The sequence below is a fragment of the Schistocerca gregaria genome, chromosome 4 (assembly GCF_023897955.1).
Source record: "Schistocerca gregaria isolate iqSchGreg1 chromosome 4, iqSchGreg1.2, whole genome shotgun sequence".
Classification (NCBI taxonomy): domain Eukaryota; kingdom Metazoa; phylum Arthropoda; class Insecta; order Orthoptera; family Acrididae; genus Schistocerca; species Schistocerca gregaria.
The window spans coordinates 364748727-364773588 of NC_064923.1; the positions used below are offsets into that span (position 1 = coordinate 364748727).

General features: G+C 42.2%; 1 protein-coding gene across 1 annotated transcript in view; it reads right to left on the reverse strand.

The window, feature by feature from the left end:
• LOC126267111 (uncharacterized) overlaps positions 1 to 24447 on the reverse strand; it is a 64542-nt gene extending 40095 nt beyond the window's left edge. The window contains exon 1 of the mRNA XM_049972021.1: positions 24364 to 24447. Within this exon, the coding sequence (XP_049827978.1) occupies positions 24364 to 24447 (84 nt within the window). The remainder of the gene's footprint in view (positions 1 to 24363) is intronic.
• Positions 24448 to 24862: the final 415 nt, after the last annotated feature.

The window sequence follows — 24862 nt, forward strand, 5'->3', positions numbered from 1 at the left end:
AATGAGGGTAACTCCTTTACGCAAGAAGTCTTCGGCCGTCGGTACTGATGATATTTATTCAAAATTTAAGCAGTGGCGGGGTTAGAATCCGGGACCGAGGTTGTTTTAATTACGAATCAAAGACTCTAGGCATTTTTTCTATGAAACTAGCGCCTTCAGTGAGAACTTAACCCTGACCCTGCAGATACTACCTAAGCATCAGGCCCGAGACCTTTGTACGGGAAAGAACGGACACAGTCGGCTTCAGGCTGGGTGTAGACAAGGTGGGCGGGCATTAGTCGACTCGAAACACAGAGCCTGGCGATGATGCCTCCCCATTCGCCTGTCACTGCGCAGGTCCCTCACATGGACATGTCACCAGGCACTAAGGTAGTATTCAATGAACTGTAAATGAAGCCCGACCAACAGGCATTACATGCATTGATCAAAAGTGGTAGTGCATTGAGAATGGCTAGTTTCTAGCTGAAATCAGGATCTGCCAATAAAAAAATTTAAAAAGGACGACTGGTAGCTGAAATCTATTATTTACAAGTCAATATAACAGTTGCTGAGTGCAACATCCTTCTGAATGGAAGGTAACCTGACTAGGCACTAGGTTGGTTTTTTATTTTTATCTTTCGTACGTCGAGTCCCGGTGATTTTTGCGATGGTTAACGAAGAATAAGGCTATATGAATCAAAGTGACTAAAGTCACTTAGAAAACTAACCTCGCAATCCAGGAGAGGAGTAAATCCATCAGCGACAGTCGTATCAGTAGCAGAAACATCATAAAGATCGGTAGAGTAATTTGGATCGTTCTCAAAGTGTCACGTTCCCGTCAGTATGTGACCATCGGTGTGAGCAAAGGACGTGATAGGTGCCCTCTTTCGACTTGTCCGCAACCGGATCAGGTGACATAAAGAGGTCAGTTCATTCTGTAGGAAGAAGCGGGATTTTGATTGCACCTGAGTCCTTCCATTTTTTTGTCTCTTTAACTGAAGAAGCTTCGCCTTAACACGGTGGACATCCATAATCCGTAAGGGAGCTTGTGTGACACCGTCATAAGGTTATCGGAAGATGGAATAATAAAATTCCCTCTCAGCGCTGTAACGCATTTACGCTTTTCCAAGCAAAGGTGCCCTGCACACCATTCCGTAAGAGACGGACAACGGTCCTGCAAACGCATGTTATGGGCCCAAACTTTTACAAAGATAATCTCGTGGGAAGGATCCTTTTAGTGGGATGTGTTCAACATCCAGGGGAGACGATACAGTTTTACTGGTTAAGATACATGATTTAAGGTTACAGCTGCGGCACAGTGATCATTGGAACAAGTGGGTATCACGCCTATCGCTAACAGCTGTCCACATGAAAAATCAGGAAGATAAAAGCGATCGAATCTGCTTCTGTAAGTAGCTGCAAAATACGTATACCTTACGAGAGTAGGGTAATGACAGATCCACACATCGCATTATTGCGGAGAGACCACAAAACACAATCAAAATCTCCTCTTTCGGAGTTTTACGAAATAAATAAACTATATATTCTTTGTAAACTCGTGCAATATGCGGAACTTCCAGATCTGGAAGTGGCATAAGAAAGAATTAGAGTAATGTCACAAAAGTGAATCCTCGACCGTTGTCAAGAATTTGGAATTCGGTCAGTGGTATTCCCTCTCTGTGAAATAACGCAGTATCAGTAGACCATTCAGGAGCCACTTTAAAGAAAGTAGAAAAGCCTGGATGATAAATATCCTTAAATAACACTTATTACAAAAATATGCACTTGAATCGTAACTCCTCTAAGCTCGGAACTGCTTCTGTTCACGTTGCCGAAACTATGCAGTCGATTACTTGCTAGTGATCTTTAAAGCCGCCTGTCACAGTCCATGTCAGAGTCAACGGGTCATTATAGTATGGAGTTCCGGTACAGGTCTATCCTCACGTGATTCCGAAGACACGGTTTCGGGAGTCACACCGAAGGGGATGCTGGACGGTTTCGAATCTTAAACAGCAGCCGATATATTATTAACCGGTCTTAACTCGGGGAGGAGAGAGGCCTCCTCCAACGAAGTATTTTCAGCAGAGCGGGGAAGGGAAGAGGAATCGTGTAACTGCACACCATTTTGCGTCCTTCTACGATTGCTTTGAAGATGAAGGTGGCGCGGAAGCCACAGCGACGAAGTCCCTGATCGAGGCTAACGGTGGAAATGAGCTAGAACCATCACGAAATGTCTCTCGTTGCCTCTCACAAACTTTATTAGGCACAATGGCTGTCACTTGGGGAACCAGGTCGGTTGAAGTTAGCCTTTTACGTTGTTCATAAGTGGATTTTAAGACCTTGACAGAAAGCGGGCAATTTGTGCAGAGGTGTCCAATCTCTTTACATTTAAATCAGATTCCTTGTAGTCCTGTGTAAGTTATATGTACCTGGTATTCACACTCTTTCAAAGGAGGGAATATTCCGTTTGACCAACATGTTCACTGATCGATTTCCATTATAAACTTGTAAACGATGCTGCGCGGACCGGCATTCCGTATGTCCCCAACGGGGAGCAGGACGGTCTTGAAGAAACTGTCGTCAACTTTGGGTGGAAGGTGAAACACTCTAACATTAGTATAGTCCACCTGCGTTCACCAAAATAACCATACTATTAGAACCATCACGATGAATGAAAGGGGCTTCTTGTCCGTGCCAAAAAAAGGAGCTTAGAAACTTGGCATAAAACACATACAATTCAGAATCGAAGGTATGTGTGAACCTGTTCTGAATGGCCTTGATCCTATCTACAAGACAATAATGAATTTCTAACGAACATGACTGCACATGCAGTGTGGACTTGTCAAAACTAATACTGACTATACCTGTGCGTGTAATATTCCGGGAGCCATCGACGACATCACGGCACAAGACACTGCCGGGTCAAAATTGAACAACGAACACGAGATGCTGAGGGACAAACAACGATACGACGCACGCAACGATTCACACAGCAGTGAGGACAAACAAGGAAGCTCTCGCAGTGTTCCGGTAGAGGTAGCACCTACTCGCCCACCGATCGAAGGGGGAGTATGCCTAGACCACAGATCATACCTTCCTATACCTTGCTAAAAAAACAGTTCTTTCTCTTTCCACCTTTGAGTCTTTGAGTTAAAAAATAGTCACTGCTGGACGACTTATGCCACAGAAGATCGTATCTGTGTTGCCCGCAGTGAGTCCTTTGCCCAGCCGCTACCCTACAAATGAAAGTCCAATGGACTGCATGGCTCTGAACCACGCCCAGCCTGGCGCATCCTTCTGAGAAAGCCCTCGAGGGCGGGTCCTCTGTCCGCCTATGTGACTCTACTGATCGCCTGAGCACTGTCCTGTCACATCATCCAAGTCCTCTTTCACTTAATTAAAGCATGCACTTTGCAATGAAATGTGAATTAAATTAATTAACGACTGATAATTACTGGTGCTGATATGCATTACATTTCTCAGTTTCGGATCAAATGGCTATTTATTTCCTGATTTTATATTGGTTTTGGGGCAGTTTTGAAAAACGGTCACATATCATTATACATTTTATAGCCCACGTTCAATGGACGTTTTTTATTATTTCCATCCATATTATCTCGCACCAAAATATGCAGTTGAAGAGAATTGTTTCATGATATCGGAAATTATCAAGTGCTCGTAGCTGTTGAGGTATGCATTTTAGAGTCCACATTTACTTGGCGTTAAAAAAAAAAGAAAAGAATGTCGTATGACTAGGGCCTCCTGTCGGGTAGACCTTTCGCATGGTGCAAGGCTTTCGATTTGACGCCACTTCGGCTACTTGCGAGTCAATGGTGATGAAATGATGATGATCAGGACAACACAACACCCAGTCCCGAAGCGTAGAAAATCTCCGACCCAGCCGGGAATCGAACCCGGGCCCTTAGGAATGACATTCTGTCGCGCTGACCACTCAGGCACCGGGGGCAGACTACTTGGGGTTTATTTCTTGGTTTGATCCATACTATAACCTCTGAGAGCTTGGTAAACCCCGTAGATTGTCCTATTTGCTCCGCTCCATATGTGATTGGACTTTACGCTAAAATCGATAATTCTGTTAGAAAGCACCATTCCCCATATAATTTGCAGTGGTTTGCGGTTAGGTTCGTTTCTCTTTCTTACAGTGCGGTCTGTTCTAAGAGACATTGCGGATCTATCAGATCAGAACTATTTTTAGAAAGTACTTCATAAAGCATATGATGGGAAAGGTAAACATAATCTGATCAAGAGCAAAAGCTGGAAATACGCATCAGAACTACACCAAAGTGCAAAAAGTAAGAATGAAAGTAACTTTCGCATGATGTTTCGCTGCCAAGAAACTTACCTCGATGAAACTTGGACCATCCGTAGAAAGAACTGCTACAATATAGCACAGAAGGTAACTGAAAGAAATACGCAATGACATGAACAGAAATGAAATTTTTTTCTTGATGAGTCCCCGGGACAATACAAACAGAAAGACATGGTTTTCATTAGGATATGTGATCCTTACATACGTAAATAAACTTTCTCCATCGCGCTCTCACGCTGGCTACAAGGCTGGCCAGACGTTATTGCCAGACTTATCTCCTTCAGGTTCGTTGAAAACTGCTGGGTGGTCATTGGAACTTCTGGACATGCCGCATTACGTCTCTCCAAGACATCCTATGTACCGTCGATGGGATTTAATTCAGGGGAACGGACAGACAGCAAACCCGCCGAATAACCTCGTTCCAAGAGATCGTCCATCTGCGCTTTTCAATGCGATCACGTATTGTCATCTATAAAAATGAAGTCAGGCTGAATACAACCTTGAAAAGACGCTTATGTTGAAGGAGTACAGTGTCACAACAACGTTGACCAATGAGTGTAACACGTTCAAAGATCCGGATGTCAGTATACACATAAAACACTATGATTCCCCACATATATAACACTTGGAACACCAAAACGATCACGTTCGTCAACGTTTCTGTGTACATTACGTGTTACCACCTCTCGCCACAAGAGGTTATGTCCACCTTTGTTGAACGCGATCGTGTCAGTGGCACAGGTGCTACTGTGTAGTTGTCATAATGTTGCATGAGCGCACTGACCTCCAAGTCTCTGAACACATGCATGAGTCTACTGACATCCAAGTTCTTTCCAAAGGTGGAATCGGCTCTTACTTCATTTTGTGGATGGCAAACTGCGACAGCATCGAATTCAGCAGGGGGAGGAGGTGTTGGACCGAGAAGATATTCGGCGAATGGACTGACCTGCCGGCTCCCCTCGCAAAAATCCCACCGATCACGTGTAGGCTGTGTTTGGGGGGCTTATTTCAGCACGACTATATGCCCCAAAGACCATTCAGCAGTCAGCAGTTGTCAACAGAGCTGGTAGAGGAATGTAACGCCCTGGCACGAAAACTCCTTGCCAACCTTGCGGGGAGCACGCGAGCTTGGTGCAGAACACGCACTGCCGTCCGTGTGTGACCACACACCCTGCTAAAGGCCATGTCCCGCCGTTCATAACGTCCAGTGGGCCATCGTGGATAGCTGTGAATTCACTTAATTGTTGTCCTTAAATAACAGTGATATTTCTATTCATTTCAATCCGTATTTCTTTCAGTTACCTTTTGTACCGTACTGTACTGTACTATACTGTAGCAGTTCGTTCTGTGTGTGGTCCCACATTCATCAAGCAGTGTTACTTGGCAGGCCTTAAGTTTGGCACAAGATTCTATTATTTGGTCCGAAATACTGGGCAAAATAGTACCGGTATAGAGAGAAAATCGTCACACAGAAATAATACAGAAAATTCTATACCTAGACAAAACTTTTGCATATGTAAAACAGACTGTCAAGAATGTTGTGTCTCGTTGGTCTTAAGCGTCTAAAAATAATTATTGGATAATAGAAAATGGAGACAGCTTTCAAAGAAACCGAAAGGACTATGAATGTATTAAAAAAGACGTCCCTTTTTATTACTTGTTTAATACACTTGCAGTATTCTAAAAACAAGTCGAAAAATATTATATTCGCTAACTGATTGACTGAAACACTTGATATCTCTTGTTTCCTTTGCTCTGAATATTTCCAGTTTGTCCGGTTCAGTGTTCAGCTGCTGATATGCACGTGTACTTAATATGTATTCACGTAGTTATGGGCCACTTTGAATGCAAATGTCACCGTATATTACGTGTGTTATTCTAGTGAAATAACGGAACACGAGTTGTTTAGCCTGCTTTTAACAAAAGGTAAACAACAAAAACATTTGTGGAGAGATAACTAAAAGTAGTGACTAATAAACACCGTGTTCTATCCGTAACACATTCTATCGTTTCTATTTGGAGTGGTAAATTGTTTCGGTAGATATACGGGTGTAATTAGCGATACGTATCAGTCCACAAACTGCAAGATGCAGTGATTAAAACATTTCACATACTTTGAGGAAAGATGAATTATAAACCCGCAGCCAGACGTCCTCGGTTACGTTTTCAGTCCTTAAAAATTTTCATATGAATTTCAGGATGGCTAGTTTATAACGTTAAGGTGTACTCTTATCTCCACCTTTGTCTGAAACAGTTATTTGGTTTTATTCTTTTTTCTGTTTCCTCGAGACCGATCTAGACAAAGCAATTGAAGATGAAGCTAGTCACTACATAATTCGCAGACGTCTGGCAAGAGAATTATGTCTTCCACTCCTGTATGTCGCATGGAAACATTTGTTTGCTTTCTTGATTTTTCTAGTAAATTCCAATGAGGATCTCCCCATAGTTCTCATTCAGCAATTCTCAGTGTTTCAATGTCTTTCGTATAGTGAATTCCATTTAACACAAAACAGATTATAGGATTTCTTTCCAAATTCATTGGAAAAGTAACTTTGTTTACTTTACTAGATGTACTACACTCAATTTTTATTTTCATGTGAATTTGTTTTGCTGTTCATCAGTTCCTGTCTTCAACAGCACCAAAAACAAAATCTCATCCTCCGGTCCTATGATTTTATTATTGATTTGTATTACTTCCTTTTGAATGTATCGATTAGTAATTATTTCTGATCTATTTAATAAGGCTAAAATAATGGTACAACCACGTTATTTAATGTGTCCGGTTGCTATACTAATCAGTCACTATACAGGGCGAATCACCCAAAACTTGCATTGCAAATATATCGAAAATAGAAAGTGCTAAGGATCCACTGTTTTCACAGAATGGATAGGTAGTCAGGGGCTCGTATTAGCCAATAAACAGATTATATCAAAACTTACAAATTATACTTTTTGTGCAAACATACACTTTCTGAAATGGAACAGTGGCTATTGACATTAAAAGACTAATACAGGGTAAATTAAATTGTCAGTGGTGTTCGTTGTAGGGGTTTAATGCGAATCGTTTACGAGATATCTTATTGTGCAAAATTTCCACGCCGACACTTGTTTGTGCCATTCAATGTGCGCAGTTGCTAGCTACTACGTTGTTATGTTTGCTTACAGCGTAAATGTGGGTTCCTTGGTTGCACTGCAGCTTGCTAGTCAGTGTGAGACAGTCCAAGGAGTAGGTCATCAGTGGACGATGTGATTATTCAGGGAATAAAAAGCCGAAATGCTCACTGTGTGTGGAGAGTGTAGGAGTAATGCAAATCGTTCTTGTACAGTGTATGGTGCAAGATATCCTAATAGACGTCAACCATCGCGCCAATTATTTGTCAACCTCTTCAACCAGTTATGTGAAGATGGTAGTGTAACACCAAGACAAGGTAACAGAACGAAACAAGTCATGACACTAGAGACATTCTTGCAGCTGTTGCAGTTGATTCGCACGATAACTCCCACGCAATCGCACGAGGAAATGGCATGAGTAAGGGACGTGTTCTACGTTTTCTCTATCGACACAGAATCCATCCTTATCACATATTTCTCCATCAGTAGGTGCATGGAAACGATTCTGAGAATCGTGTTAACTTATGTACATGGACATTGAGACAGCATACTACAGGCGTATCATGTATGTTGTTCAGTGATGAAGCCACATTTTCCAGTAATGGTCGGGTAAACCACCGGAAATGCACTACTAGTCTGTTTACCATGCCGCTGTCTTCGTCAGGTCGACCGTCAGCGTCTATAGAGTGTAAACGTGCGGTGTGGAGTAGTGAACAATCACTTCATAGGCCCATTTTTCATAGTTGGGACAATGAACGCGCACAAGTACCACAGCCTCCTAACAGACCACGTTCCACGGATGCTATAAGATGGTCCCCTGCATACAAGGAGTAACTATGGTACCAACATGATGGCTGTCCAGCCCATACTGCACTAAGTACTACAGCATGTCTTCACGAATCCTTTCCAAATCGTTGGCTTGAAGATAGATGACCTGTGCCTTGGTCGGCCCGTTACCAGATTTCACGCCTATAGACTATTTTCTGTGGGGAAAGGTGAAAGAAGCTGCTTACAAGGGCTTATCAAGAACACCCGATGATATGCAACGACTTATTATTGCAGCCTGCTCGGACATCTTCGCTGAAATGCTAGACGTATGTAACAATCGCTCCATACCAAACTGGAAGCATATATCGCCTCAGCTGGCGGTAATTTTGAATACAACCTGTGATGCTCAGTTGTCTCATTACCGGTCAGAATCCAGATAACTAGTGATGCAGGTGTCTTTTGTGTTTGAGAAATCGAAGTAGAATCCTGCAACAAATGCCACTGACATTCTAATTGACCCTACTTTTAGTTTGTGTATGTCAAAAGGCAATGTTACATTTAAAAAAGAATATGTTTGCACAAAAAATAAACTTTCTAAATATTATTACAATCTACTTATTGGCTAAAAATACGAGCCTCTGACTACCAATCCATTCCGTGAAAACCACATACTTTCCATTTCAGCAATATTTGCGGCACACATTTTTCGAGATTCACCTTGTGTATCTTTATGCCGTGTGTTTCAAAATCAATATCGGCGTTTAAGGCTTTGCATCATTTATTAAATACAACTAACAATTGTAAATAATACATCAAATAAAAGAGCAGCGAGAAAGGTTAGTTGGTATACTTGTGTACATGCACTGTTTCCTGTGTCTTCTGTTACAAAGTGCTCGTAGAAAAGAAGGCGACTACCGAACAGAAAGTTTTTTTTTAGTGTTACAGTTTGCAAAGACTGATTGTGTTGTTACAGTATAAATTGGTTTCCGCATTAAGTTGCATTGTAATTTTCCAAGTGATAATAACATAGTAGATGGTATCAACTCTTTGAAGACACGTGCTGTCATTGCAACGGCAAGTGTACCAGACGACCAAGAGTGACTGAAGAACGTGTTGGACGAATGAGTGTTCCATGCGTAGCCCAAGAAAGCTAATTAGGAATTACAGTGATGCCTGTGTGGAGACTTTTAAGGAGACGCTTACAACTACTTCCTTGTCGTTTGCAGTTATTACAATCTCAAAAGCTACGGAGTAAGGGTTTACATGGCAACTTTGCAAACGAAATGTAACTGCATGACGATGAAGATCGCCTTCAGTGATGTATCGCCATTTCACCTAAGTGGAAATGTGAGCACACAATAGGCAGATCTTGGGGTCAGCAAATCCTTACGAGACGGTACAATTACAACGAGACTCTCCTAATTTGAATGTTTTTTTGTGGCGTACCACGGCGGAAAGTTTATCGCTCTGGAACTATGACTCTTTCCATAACTGGAAGAAGTAGAACCACAGAAATTTATTTGGTGTCACGAAGGTGCGCTGTCTCACTGGCATAATAAGTAAGTACACTGTTGGTTAAACGACGTTGTACCCGACAGCTGGATTGGCCGAAAGAGGCTGGATGACAGAAGTCGTTTCGCATGGTTTCTAAGTTCAACCGATCTGACGTCATGCGTATTTTACGTTTTGGCGGGTTCATAACAGCTTATATGTATCTTCACTACCATTTGAAATTAATAAGTATTTTTTTAATTGCGGTCTTTAAAAAAATGAGAGACTTAAAAAAATATCTCTATACCAATAAGGAAGCGGAGAGAATCAATTTTTAAATTTTTGAAGCAGCGTGGTTGGCTCAGTCAAAATCTATGCAACGTTAGACATTTTTCTCCGCTACTGCACTACAGGAAAATCTTTGTGCCCTTTGAGTCATATGATCTTCAGAATATGTGCTATTCTAACGTATACAGTCTATTCTATAAATTGATTTAAAATCTTAACGGCAACTACTTTTTTAGTTACGTGGGCAATGAAAATAATTCTGTGTGAAGTTAGTGATTTTCGTGGGATGTGTCGTTTAAAAAGAGAGTAGAAGTTTGAGCACGATTACCAGACACTTCTAGAAAATGGCAGACAGGTACATCCTGAAGACATTGTTACCACATTTACGAAGATGCTGTACAGCTGTGTCGTGCAGAGAGGAGCGATGCGGGTGACGCAAACACATTTTTACGAGCAGCGGAACGAGGAGCAGAGTGAGAGAAGATGAATGCTAAAGAGTGCAAGCAAGACAACAGAATGGACCAGAATGATGAATTTACCCTCTCAACTGCTTCATTCACTGTAACGTCTGGTTATAGAGTGGTACTGATTTTCATTTCAGGTTGTCGTCCGAAGTCAGTCCATTTGTGTGTGTGTGTGCGTGACCACTGACACTTTAAGAATGGTATATAGCACATCATCACCAGTGAAATCACTGCAGTTCTCCGATTCGAATATCTAGAAAAGGAGAAATTAGTTCAAACTAGAAAACAGTGGATACGAAAAAAGATGTTTTGCTTCCATTCTCATTGGCATTTACCGGTAATCATAATATAATGCTTTGAAACGGTAAAAATAATAACTGTAATTTCGTGAAATGTTCATCTGTGTTTTTTTTTCAACCTAACACGCATTAAGATGATGGTCTTGTTCGTGACATTTTCCATGAAGTTCTTCTAGGTTGAAAACAGAGAAATGTTGCTATTGTTAGCTCGTTTTTGATCGTGAACGATTCTGTCCAGATATGAGTTACGGAAGAAAACAGAAAACAGTCAATTAGTTTCTTTCTCGTTTTCTTCAAACGGATGTTCGCCCATGAAATCGACCCTCTATTACTGTTAACTTCAGCTAACAAATTTAGTTACAGCTTCTGGACTGGGCGGCCGTGGCTGATGTACAAAACTATTCCCTGACGTTTCGTCTCCGACTGCGAGAAACATTTTTAAAGTTAAAAGACGTCTGCATCTCCGAAGATGTCTCCCGCAGTCTGAGAGAAGTTATCCGACCCCACGACTCGAGCGGCCTCTACACCAATAGAGTAAGAGCGCCGCGTCGCCTAGTAGACCCGGACAGTTGAAGGAGCGCACTAGAGGAGCTGCAGTCGTATTAACGATAGCAGTGACTTTTGAACTTGTGTAATTAGTCTGCATGGAAATTGTATCTATCAAAGGACATTGACTATTTGCATGTCGCCAATTGCTTTCGACCCATCATGTAGAAACAAAAGTTAAGTATTGTCAATCCAATTACTGTAATAAACATTAATATGATTTGCTTATATGTTGTCTAGTTATCCACAAAAACAGATTCCTAGGCAACCTATCAGAGAGGGGTGGGCACGAACCCACGAGAAAACCTTAGAAGGTGCGTCTTCCGACTTCCGACTGAACTCTGCAGAAAATATTTATCTTGACCTCACTGTAACGAAACTGTGGATAACGAAACGTTAAGAGCTCCGGCACCAAACTTACACAAGCGTATCAGAATGTCCATAGATACTGGTTGTTGCTGCGAGCTACGTAGCACAGCACCACGCATGGGAGATACTCAGCCACGTGGAGTTAGGCAACCACTCGAAACACTGGTACTTTACCCCGCTCTCTGATGAACGCTCTCCGCTCAGAGCAACACACTGGATTCTCTTTCTCAAGAAAGCTTCGTGGCCGTTAACAGTCTGAAGAGTAATACAGTGTTGAAAATCTTCCATGAGTAAGTGAATATAACCTGCATCCCTTGTTCGCAAGAAGCCTTAGATATGAAGAGGAATATACAAAAACTGCTGCTTGCAGATATAGTGAAGGGAGACGAAAATTTAATAGTCATGGGTGGCTGGAATTCCGTAGTAGGAAAAGGGAGAGAATGAAACGTAGTAAGTGAATATGGATTGGGGCTAACCAATGAAGGAACAAGCCGCCTGGTAAAATTTTGCACAAATCACAACATAATCATAGCTAACACTTGGTTCTAGAATCATAAAAGAAGGTTGCATACACAGAAGAACCCTGGAGATACTAAATGGTTTCAGATGGATTATATAATGGTAAGACAGAGATTTAGGGACCAGATTTTAAGTTGTAAGACATTTCCAGGGGCAGAAGTGGACTCTGACCACAATCTATTGTTTATGACCTGTAGATTAAAACTGAAGAAACTGCAAAACGGTGGGAATTTAAGGACATGGGATCTGGATAAGCTGAAAGAACCAGAGGTTGTACAGAGTTTCAAGGAGAGCATAAGGAAAAAATTGACGGGAATGGGGGAAAGAAACAAAGTAGAAGAAGAATGGGTAGCTCTGAGGGATGAAGTATGAAGGCAGCAGAGGATAAAGTAGGTAAAAAGACGAGGGCTGCTAGAAATCCTTGGGTAACAGAAGAAATATTGAATTTAATTGATGAAAGGAGAAAATATAAAAATGCAGTAAATGAGGCAGGCAAAAAGGAATACAAACGTCTCAGAATGAGATCGACAGGATGTGCAAAATGGCTAAGCAGGTATGGCTAGAGGACAAATGTAAGGTTGTAGAGTCTTATCTCACTAGGGGTAAGATAGACACTGTCTACAGGAAAATTAAAGTGACCTTTGGAGAAAAGATAACCACTTGTATGAGTATCAAGAGCTCAGATGGAAACCCAGTTGTAAGCAAAGAAGGGAAATCAGAAACGTGGAAGGAGTATATAGAGGGTCTATACAAGGGCGATGTACTTGAGGACAATATTATGGAAATGAAAGAAGATGTAGATGAAGATGAAATGGGAGATAAGGTACTGTGTGATGAGTTTGATAGAGCACAGAGAGACCGGAGTCGAAAGAAGGCCCAGGGAGTAGACAACATTCCATCAGAACTACTGACGGCCTTGGGAGAGCCAGTCATGACAAAACTCTACCATCTGGTGAGCAAGATGTATGAGACAGGCGAAATACCCTCAGATGTCAAGAAGAATATAATAATTCCAATCCCAAAGAAAGTAGGTACCGACAGATGTGAAAATACCGAACAATCAGTTTAATATGTCACGGGTGCAAAATACTAACACGAATTCTTTACAGATGAATGGGAAAACTGATAGAAGTCGACCTCGGGGAAGATCAGTTTGGATTCCGTAGAAATGTTGGAACACGTGAGGCAATACTGACCCTACGTCTTATCTTAGAAGGAAGGTTAAGGAAAGGCAAAGCTACGTGTCTAGCATTTGTAGACTTAGAGAAAGCTTTTGACAATGTTGATTGGAATACTCTCTTTCAAATTTTGAAGGTGGCAGGGGTAAAATACAGGGATCAGAAGCCTATTTACAATTTGTACAGAAACCAGATGGCAGTTATAAGAGTCGAGGGACATGAAAGAGAAGCAGTGGTTGGGAAAGGAGTGGGACAGTGTTGTAGCCTATCCCCGACGCTATTCAGTCTTCATATTGAGCAAGCAGTAAAGGAAATAAAAGTAAAGTTCGGAGTAGGTATTAAAGTCCATGGAGAAGAAATAAAAACTTTGAGGTTCGCCGATGCCATTGTAACTCTGTCAGAGACAGCAAAGGACTTAGAAGAGCAGTTGAACGGAATGGATAGTATCTGGAAAGGAGGATATAAGATGAACATTAACAAAAGGAAAACGAGGATAATGGAATGTAGTCGAATTAAGTCGGGTGATGCTGAAGGAATTAGATTAGGAAATGAGACACTTAAAGTAGTAAAGGAGTTTTGCTATTTAGGAAGTAAAATAACTGATGATGGTCGAAGTAGAGAGGATATAAAATGTAGACTGGCAAAGGCATGGAAAGCGTTTCTGAAGAAGAGAAATTTGTTAACATCGAGTAGTGATTTAAGTGTTAGGAAGTCGTTTCTGAGAGTATTTTTATAGAGTGTAGCCATTTACGCCTCCCCCCATGAACCATGGACCTTGCCGTTGGTGGGGAGGCTTGCGTGCCTCAGCGATACAGATAGCCGTACCGTAGGTGCAACCATAACGGAGGGGTATCTGTTGAGAGGCCAGACAAACGTGTGGTTCCTGAAGAGGGGCAGCAGCCTTTTCAGTAGTTGCAGGGGCAACAGTCTGGATGATTGACTGATCTGGCCTTGCAACATTAACCAAAACGGCGTTGCTGTGCTGGTACTGCGAACGGCTGAAAGCAAGGGGAAACTACAGCCGTAATTTTTCCCGAGGACATGCAGCTTTACTGTATGATTAAATGATGATGGCATCCTCTTGGGTAAAATATTCCGGAGGTAAAATAGTCCCCCATTCGGATCTCCGGGCGGGGACTACTCAGGAGGATGTCGTTATCAGGAGAAAGAAAACTGGCGTTCTACGGATCGGAGCGTGGAATGTCAGATCCCTTAATCGGGCAGGTAGGTTAGAAAATTTAAAAAGGGAAATGGATAGGTTAAAGTTAGATATAGTGGGAATTAGTGAAGTTCGGTGGCAGGAGGAACAAGACTTCTGGTCAGGTGACTACAGGGTTATAAACACAAAATCAAATAGGGGTAATGCAGGAGTAGGTTTAATAATGAATAGGAAAATAGGAATGCGGGTAAGCTACTACAGACAGCATAGTGAACGCATTATTGTGGCCAAGATAGATACCAAGCCCACACCTACTACAGTAGTACAAGTTTATATGCCAACTAGCTCTGCAGATGATGAAGAAATTGAAGAAATGTACGATGAAATAAAAGAAATTATTCAGATAGTGAAGGGAGACGAAAATTTAATAGTAATGGGTGACTGGAATTCGAGTGTAGGAAAAGGGAGAGAAGGAAATATAGTAGGTGAATATGGATTGGGGCTAAGAAATGAAAGAGGAAGCCGCCTAGTAGAATTTTGCACAGAGCACAACTTAATCATAGCTAACACTTGGTTTAAGAATCATGAAAGAAGGTTGTATACGTGGAAGAACCCTGGAGATACTAAAAGGTATCAGATAGATTATATAATGGTAAGACAGAGATTTAGGAACCAGGTTTTAAGCTGTAAGACATTTCCAGGGGCAGATGTGGACTCTGACCACAATCTATTGGTTATGACCTGTAGATTAAAACTGAAGAAACTGCAAAAATGTGGGAAATTAAGGAGATGGGACCTGGATAAACTGAAAGAACCAGAGGTTGTACAGAGTTTCAGAGAGAGCATAAGGGAACAATTGACAGGAATAGGGGAAAGAAATACAGTAGAAGAAGAATGGGTAGCTCTGAGGGATGTAGTAGTGAAGGCAGCAGAGGATAAAGTAGGTACAAAGACGAGGGCTGCTACAAATCCTTGGGTAACAGAAGAAATATTGAATTTAATTGATGAAAGGAGAAAATATAAAAATGCAGTAAATGAAGCAGGCAAAAAGGAATACAGACGTCTCAAAAATGAGATCGACAGGAAGTGCAAAATGGCTAAACAGGGATGGCTAGAGGACAAATGTAAGGATGTAGAAGCTTATCTCACTAGGGGTAAGATAGATACTGCCTACAGGAAAATTAAAGAGACCTTTGGAGAGAAGAGAACCACGTGTATGAATATCAAGAGCTCAGATGGCAGCCCAGTTCTAAGCAAAGAAGGGAAGGTAGAAAGGTGGAAGGAGTATATAGAAGGTTTATACAAGGGCGATGTACTTGAGGACAATATTATGGAAATAGAAGAGGATGTAGATGAAGACGAAATGGGAGATACGATACTGCGTGAAGAGTTTGACAGAGCACTGAAAGACCTGAGTCGAAACAAGGCCCCCGGAGTAGACAACATTCCATTAGAACTACTGACGGCCTTGGGAGAGCCAGTCATGACAAAACTCTACCAGCTGGTGAGCAAGATGTATGAGACAGGCGAAATACCCTCAGACTTCAAGAAGAATATAATAATTCCAATCCCAAAGAAAGCAGGTGCTGACAGATGTGGAAATTACCGAACTATCAGTTTAATAAGCCACGTCTGCAAAATACTAACGCGAATTCTTTACAGACGAATGGAAAAACTGGTAGATGCAGACCTCGGGGAGGATCAGTTTGGATTCCGTCGAAATGTTGGAACACGTGAGGCAATACTGACCTTACGACTTATTTTAGAAGAAAGATTAAGAAAAGGCAAACCTACGTTTCTAGCATTTGTAGACTTAGAGAAAGCTTTTGACAATGTTGACTGGAATACTCTTTTTCAAATTCTAAAGGTGGCAGGGGTAAAATACAGGGAGCGAAAGGCTATTTATAATTTGTACAGAAACCAGATGGCAGTAATAAGAGTCGAGGGGCATGAAAGGGAAGCAGTGGTTGGGAAAGGAGTGAGACAGGGTTGTAGCCTCTCCCCGATGTTATTCAATCTGTATATTGAGCAAGCAGTAAAGGAAACAAAAGAAAAATTTGGAGTAGGTATTAAAATTCATGGAGACGAAGTAAAAACTTTGAGGTTCGCCGATGACATTGTAATTCTGTCAGAGACGGCAAAGGACTTGGAAGAGCAGTTGAACGGAATGGACAGTGTCTTGAAAGGAGGATATAAGATGAACATTAACAAAAGCAAAACGAGGATAATGGAATGTAGTCAAATTAAATCGGGTGATGCTGAGGGAATTAGATTAGGAAATGAGACACTTAAAGTAGTAAAGGAGTTTTGCTATTTAGGAAGTAAAATAACTGATGATGGTCGAAGTAGAGAGGATATAAAATGTAGACTGGCAATGGCAAGGAAAGCGTTTCTGAAGAAGAGAAATTTGTTAACATCGAATATAGATCTATGTATCAGGAAGTCGTTTCTGAAAGTATTTGTTTGGAGTGTAGCCATGTATGGAAGTGAAACATGGACGATAACTAGTTTGGGCAAGAAGAGAATAGAAGCTTTCGAAATGTGGTGCTACAGAAGAATACTGAAGATAAGGTGGATAGATCACGTAACTAATGAGGAGGTATTGAATAGGATTGGGGAGAAGAGAAGTTTGTGGCACAACTTGACTAGAAGAAGGGATCGGTTGGTAGGACATGTTTTGAGGCATCAAGGGATCACAAATTTAGCATTGGAGGGCAGCGTGGAGGGTAAAAATCGTAGAGGGAGACCGAGAGATGAGTACACTAAGCAGATTCAGAAGGATGTAGGTTGCAGTAGGTACTGGGAGATGAAGCAGCTTGCACAGGATAGAGTAGCATGGAGAGCTGCATCAAACCAGTCTCAGGACTGAAGACAACAACAACAGCCATTTACGGAAGTGAAACATGGACGATAAATAGTTTGGACAAGAAGAGAATAGAAGCTTTCGAAATGTGGTGCTACAGAAGAGTGCTGAAGATTAGATGGGTAGATCATATAACTAATGAGGATGTACTGAATAGAATTGGGGCGAAGAGGAGTTTGCGGCACAACATGACAAGAAGAAGGGACCGGTTGGTAGGACATGTTCTGAGGCATCAAGGGAACACGAATTTGGTATTGGAGGGCAGCGTGGAGGGTAAAAATCGTAGATGGAGACCAAGAGATGAATACACTAAACAGATACAGAAGCATGTAGGTTGCAGTAAGTATTGGGAGATGAAGAAGCTTGCACAGGATAGAGTAGCATGGAGAGCTGCATCAAACCAGTCTCAGGACTGGAGACCACTACAACAACATACAAAAACTAACAAACAAATATGTAGGGACTTCGGGCACGAGATGAAGAGGTTGGCGCAAAAGAAGAATTCATAACGGGCCGCATCAAATCAGGCACAAATCTGTTGAGAAAGAGAGAGAGCGCATCTGCTCTTTTTTCCATTCTGATACACGGGAGGAGTCGGTGCTTTTTTTCCACTCGCTTCTGACTGTTCGCTGCGAGACATTCACGATAAGTGCGGGCTAAGAGAAGAACCAGTGCTGCTGAGTACTTTCTGTTTTACATCGAATCGTAATTCCATTAGACCCTTATTCTTTCTGAAATGATTTACAATTTCTTCAGCAGGAGGAATCCTTATTTTTACGTCATTGATGTGAAAGTTTGTGCAATGGTTAATTAATGGTAATTCTGTTCGATATTTCTGTGTGAGTTATTTTTTAAATTCCTGGTTTAAGGCATAGTCTTTACTTTTTGCAGTTTTCCATTTCCGCACCAGACCGGTACACTTGTGACAGATTAAAACCTTTCGTCCATTTCTCAGATTTTGAGAACTACCAGAATGTTCTTTGAAGACAAACTAAAGTATTTCTAACGACAGTGATCATGGAACCCGTAGAAACCTCAAGAGTATTGCAGCAAAAGACACAATTTTGAAAACCGCCTATGCATCATTCATCGAGCTTACTGGATAAGTCTGTACGGTCGCAGGCTTACAGCGTAGCAAAATAAGTTCTAGATAACTATCGCTCAGCGTCGTAAACACGAGTACACTGTGGAGGAATACTGGCATTACTTTATGTTCGTCGGTTTCCACGGCCATTGACAATCTGAATGAAATCATTCTGGGTATTAGGCTGCGCCATTATGAAACACTAAAATAATTGGAATGCCACGTTTCGACGGACTTTGCAGCAGTCCTCTTCAGGGCGACTTACTGCAGGCGGTCAATTCGTTGGCATTTTATTTGTTTTGGAGTTTATAATGACGCTGCCTAATACCCAAAATGATTTTATTCAGATATTGGCATTGTATGTAAGTGAATGGTTGATCACGTGGAAAACAGAAAGTAATACATTCGCAAACTTTGTTAATGTGATGGTGTAAAGGGCATCAGGAACGAAATTGCTTGGTAAACTATGAAACGAAGTTCTACAATTCTGGAATGTCCGCCTGGATGCGACGTGACCCAGGCGGACAACCAATAATTCTACAAGTTAGAATTACGCCCGGTAAACGGATCGCACACAAAATGAAGTACCAGAAAGAAAGGACAAGAAAAGGAGTTTATGGAAATGCTAGAATAATGGACAGGAACAGTCATCCTGGCGCTGGAATCTGAAGTTCAGGCAACAACTGCCTGGGGGGAACAAGTATTAAATTATATGTGTTAAAAGTTTGGGGCTGAGAGGCCGCGGCTGATGTATAACATTCTTTACTAATGTTTAGTTCGCATTTTGAGAGAGACATTACATAAAAATTACATAGTACCAAGCGCTCTTAGGAGAATCATCAGAAACGTAATATAAACACTGTGATAATTTTAAGAGACAGGGAAACAATATTAGTCGCTATCCACATTAAAATATAGATGGCGACTATGCACCAAGAAGGTGATTCTAACAGTCGATTTCTTTTAATTGAAGATGAGGTAATCAGTCAAAGATAACCATGCATTCTGCATCACGTTACAAATCTTGATGAACTCTACGGAGCTGACAATGCTCTTGTATACTGGGGGCCCCTCGTGCTTGTGATGAAGTTGTGAGTTGTATTTATGAGGGTATCTCCCAGAGATGGAGACGAAATATTGGTAAATTATTTTATTTTAACAAAAAGAGATAGTAGCTGTGAAAGCACTCACCCATATTACCTCGAGTTATTAATCTTCAGACTGTTTTGATGTGTCCCGCCACGAAATCTTCTCCTGTATCACGCTTTTCAGCGCAGAATAGCAATTGCAGCCTACGTCAGTTATTTGCTGGGTATATTCCAATCTCTGTCTTACTCTACAGTTTTTTACCCTCTACTGCTCCATCTAGTATTATGGACCTTATTCCCTGATCTCTTAACACATAGCCAATCATCCTATCCCTTGCTCTTGTCCGTAACATTCTTTTCCTCGCAGATTCTACAGAGAATCTCCTCATTCCGTACCTCATCAGTCCACCTTATTTTCAACATTCTTCTGTAGCACCACGTCTCAAAGGCTCTGATTCTCTTCTGTTCCGGTTTTCTCACAGTCCACAGCATCATACAATGCTGTGCTCCAAACGTACACTCACAGAAATTTCTTCATCAAATTAAGGCCTATATTTGACATCAGCAGACTCCTGCTGGCCAGAAAAGCCTTTATTGCTTGTGCTAGTCTGCTTTTTATGTTCTCCTTGCTGTGTCCATCATGCGGTATTTTGCTGCCTTGGTAGCAGGGTTCCTTAACTTCGTCTACTTCGTGACTTGCTATTCTGATGTTCAGTTTCCCGTTGTTCTCATTTCTCCTACTTATCATTACTTTCGTCTTTCTTCGATTCACTCTCAATCAATAATCTGTACTCATTAGGCGGTTCATTCCATTCAGCAGATCCTGTAGTTCTTCTCCACTTTCACTCTGGATAGCAATGTCATCAGCAAATCTGATCGTTGATATCCTTTCACCCCGAATTTTGATCGCACTCTTGAACCCTTCTTTTAATTACCCCATTGCTTCTTCGATGTGTAAACATAACAGTTGGGGCGAAAGACTACATCCCTGCCTTACACCCTTTTTAATCCGAGTACTTCGTTCTTCGTCTCGCACTCTTATTGTTCCCTTTTGGTTCTTATACCTACTGAATGTTACTCGTCTTTCCCTATATCTTACCCCTACTTTTCTAAGAATTTTGAACATATTGCGAACGCTTTGTCCTGGTCAACATATCCAATGAACGTGTCACTCTGGCTCCCATTATCAACCGCAGCGTCGTAACTGCCTCTCCAGAGCTTTTACCTTTACTAAAGCCAAACTGATCGTCATGTAACACATCCTCATTTTCTATTCAGTTATTCAGTTTATTAATCTCGTCAGCAACTTGGATGCATGTGCCGTTAAAAAGATTGTGTGACAATTCTCGCACTTTCCGGCTCTTGCTCTCTTAGAAATTATGTGGATGATGTTTTAACGAAAGTCTGGCAGTATATTGCCACCGTTATACACTGTACACACTAACGTGAACAGTCGTTTTGTTGCCACTTCCTCCAATGATTTTAGAAATTCCGACGGCATGTTATCCATGCCTTCTCACCTCTTTGATTTTAAGTCTTCCAAAGCTCTTCTAGGTTCTGATTCTGATACTGGATCCCCCATCTGTTGCCTTTCGATTCCTGTTTCTTCTTCTATCCCGTCATCCGGCAAGTCTTGCCTCTTGCAGAGGCCTTCAGTGTACTCTTTCTACCTATCAGCTCTCTCCTCTGAGTTTAACGGTGATGATGATGATGATTTTGTTTGGTTTATGGGGCGCTCAACTGTGCGGTCATCAGCGCCCGTACAAACTCACAATTTTTCACAGTTCAGTTTTTTACTTAGTCCAAGAGAGCCACTGTCACGAATGATGATGATGATGATGGTGATGATGATGATGAAATGATGACAACTCAAAGATCCAGTCCCAGTGCAGAGAAAATCCCCAACCCGGTCGGGAATCGAACCCGGGACCGTGTGATCCAGATGCAGCAGAGTTTAACAGTGGAATTGCTAGTGCACTCTTAACGTTACCGCCCTTGCTTTTAATTTCACGGAAGGTTGTTTTGAATTTTCTATATGCTGAGTCCGTTCTTTCGACGAACATATCTTTTTCTATTTCTTCACATTTGTCCTACAGAAATTTTGCCTTAGCTTCACTGCACTTTCTGTGGTGATGCTCCAAAAACGAACAGTAAAACTGTGCATTGATGGTCTGCCATGAAGGAACGTAATGCGTTAGGATAACACCTCACAGTCGTACAAGAGCATCACCATAACTTTAGACCGCTCCATTCGCGCCATCAACAGAACAGGCTCTGCTAACGGTATACTACGCCTTCCACATCGCTGGTAACGGGTTATACACAATGCTGGTAAACTACCTCGAAGGACAGTAACAGGTGCAAACATGTAACTATTTTGTATTGGTTGTGAATAAATAGTTACTACTATTTAAGTTCCAGCCCTCGTATTTCTGTGTTCTAGAATTTTGCTGAAAGCTTTTGTACTTCATTTTTTCATCAATCAACTGAAGTCTTTCTTCTCTCATCCAAGGTTTCTTCACATTTACCTCGTTGTATCGACGGTTTTCTTTGCTCTTTTGAGAGATGTAAATTATTTTTGAACCTAACTGCCTGCTGAGCTTCAACCTATGAAATTTTGAAATATGTGAAATAATCGAGGAAGTTGACTGTATATACACTGCCTGACGAAAAAGTGAAGCGACCGGAGGGCATGGTCAGACGTCAGTGTAACATACACGTACACTCCGTCACCGGGTAGTAAGCGATTACAATAACCAATCTCTGTGGCAGGTGATCGGCCAGAAGAGTGCATTATTGTTCGTGTTTAGTGTTGTCACCTGGACTAATAGAGTATTTAAGTGGCGTATTCTTGGACACAATATTAGCAGAACGTGGCATAGTTTGGAAGTGGCCTCTTCATGCGTCTCTGTCTGGCTGGCTGGTTGAATCGTACAATACACCGATTTGTGGGCTATTCCCATGTCACAGTCTGTAATGTTCAACTGCACGGGTATCTGTCTTTATGAGCTGTCTGCTTGATGTTAAGGCACGCCTGTGGTCAGAAAGATTCTCAGATCTTTCCCTCATAAAATATTGACGAGCTGGGATGTTAGGCCTGTCAAAGGGCCACCATCGAGAATATCAGGCGCCACTCTCAACAGAAGTGGGCCAGCTTACCTCTTAAAAACTTAGTGTTCTTATCATGGGGGATCAGAGAGTCCACTGATTATCGTTCAGGGAAGTGATTCCAGTGGTGGTTTCCCGTTGCCTTCCACTGGTGATGATGAAATGGTAATGAGGACAACACAACACCCAGTCCGTGAATGGAGAAAATCTCTGACCCAGCAGGGAATCGAACCCCTTGGCGTAACAGACCACCGCGCTGACCACTTGGCTACCGGGGCGGACCAGCTTGCCTCAGGTGAGGATACAACGGCCTTATGGCACTCCTCCCAGCGAAATCATTACGTGTGTCCACGCATAAGTGGTACCAATAAGTAGGCTTGTTAGTTAACTTAACACTTCTGAAATTGCTGCACCTATCCTGTCATTCGGTGAGGTTTTATTTTGTTTCCTCCTCCGCTTCTGGGTTCTTCACGTTTTTGTAACGCAGTGTATGTGAATAAAAACATTACGACCATCGTCAACAGTGAGACGGACGAATGGGAAATCATTAGAGCGATTGTATGAGACTCAAATGGGGAGATTCACCGGCATAAATGACTGTGACAAAGGACTAGATGCTATTGTCCGGCACTTCGGAACGGGCATCTCGGAGAGGGCGCAGCTGGAAGGTTACTGCCGTGCTCATATTCGGAAAGTTGTTGAAAGACAATGCAGCCACGATTAAGCGACAAGCTGTTGTATGTCCACGATTTGCCACAGAGTATGGAGGTTGTATAGCGGAATAAGCGGCGATATGCGGAGAATATGACGACAGGGTGTAGTAATGGCGTACGCGCTGGTGTTTCCGAGCACACCGTACAGCATACATCATTGAACATTGGGCTCCGTAGCAGACGACCGCTATATGTTCCCAATGGCATCATCAGATATAGTATCAGGATAATCAAGACTGGACAGTGGATGAACAGAAACATGAAACACGGCCAGATTAATCACGTTTCTTCTTAGAATACGTCGAGGCTCATGTACACCGCCACCATGGCGAAAGGCTTCTCAGTACATGAGCCGCACAACAGACGCAGGTCGGTAGCGGCCTATTTTGCTGTTTGGGAAACTCATATGCGGCATGTGTCACTAACTGAAAGCACCGTGAGAGGTGTGGACTTAATGATTATTATTGCGGACCCACTGTGTCCCATCAAACTTGATATCTTCCCAGACGAGGATGACATCTCACAGCATGATAACTGCTGTGGACTTAATGTTTATTATTGCGGACCCACTGTGTCCCATCAAACTTGATATCTTCCCAGACGAGGATGACATCTCAGAGCATGATAACTGTCCGTATCACAAGGCTATAATCTTGCTACACTGGTTTGGGCAGTCTGTCTTGGTCACAAATTCGTTTGACCTGGAACGTGATCGAACATATCTGGGACGCTGCTGGGAGCCAACTGCGCGCCGCTACACACCGGTCTGTAATGTTTGGGAATAGCGTGACCTGTGCGTAGACCTATCTGTCGAGGACTTTTCGAATCCATCCCACGCAGGATCGATGCTTTATTACGCTCCAAAGGTAGACAAATATGCTGTTGAGTAGTTGGTCATAATGTTTTGACTCATAAGTGAAAATATACGGCGCTGACTGTTGTTTTACATAGAAATTAAGAAAAGAGGGAGTGAGTGGTTACTGTGTTTCGTTGAGAGGCCACTGACCTTGGAACCCGTGCACGCTGCGACGACCTCCTGCAGCGTCCAGGGCGTCACGAGGACGATGAAGCCGAGGGACATGGCGGCCATGGAGCGCGTCGCGCTGCAGTTGATCCGTCGCTCCCGCGGGGCCATCTGCTGCAACAGCACACACGTGAGAAAGCGCGCACCAAACAGCGCCACTACTGTACACGCTTCAGCGACCGACGGTACTGGAACGTTGTGTTTTACACAGAACCTGAGCAGCTGGCCAGCATCTAGCTTTTCACAAACAACGTAACGACTTACATTTTTAATAATTTCAGTTGGTCTTCCGCAGTTCGCAGTTCAAAGCTGTAGATGTTGTAGATATCACCAAACGGGTAGACAGGTACTCACCGTATACATGATACGTTGAGCTGCAGACAGGCACAACGAAAAGATTGTTACATATCGAGATTTCAGCCAAAGCCTTCTTCCGAAAAGAAAGGAGAACACGTGCACGCATCTACACCAGCAGACGACC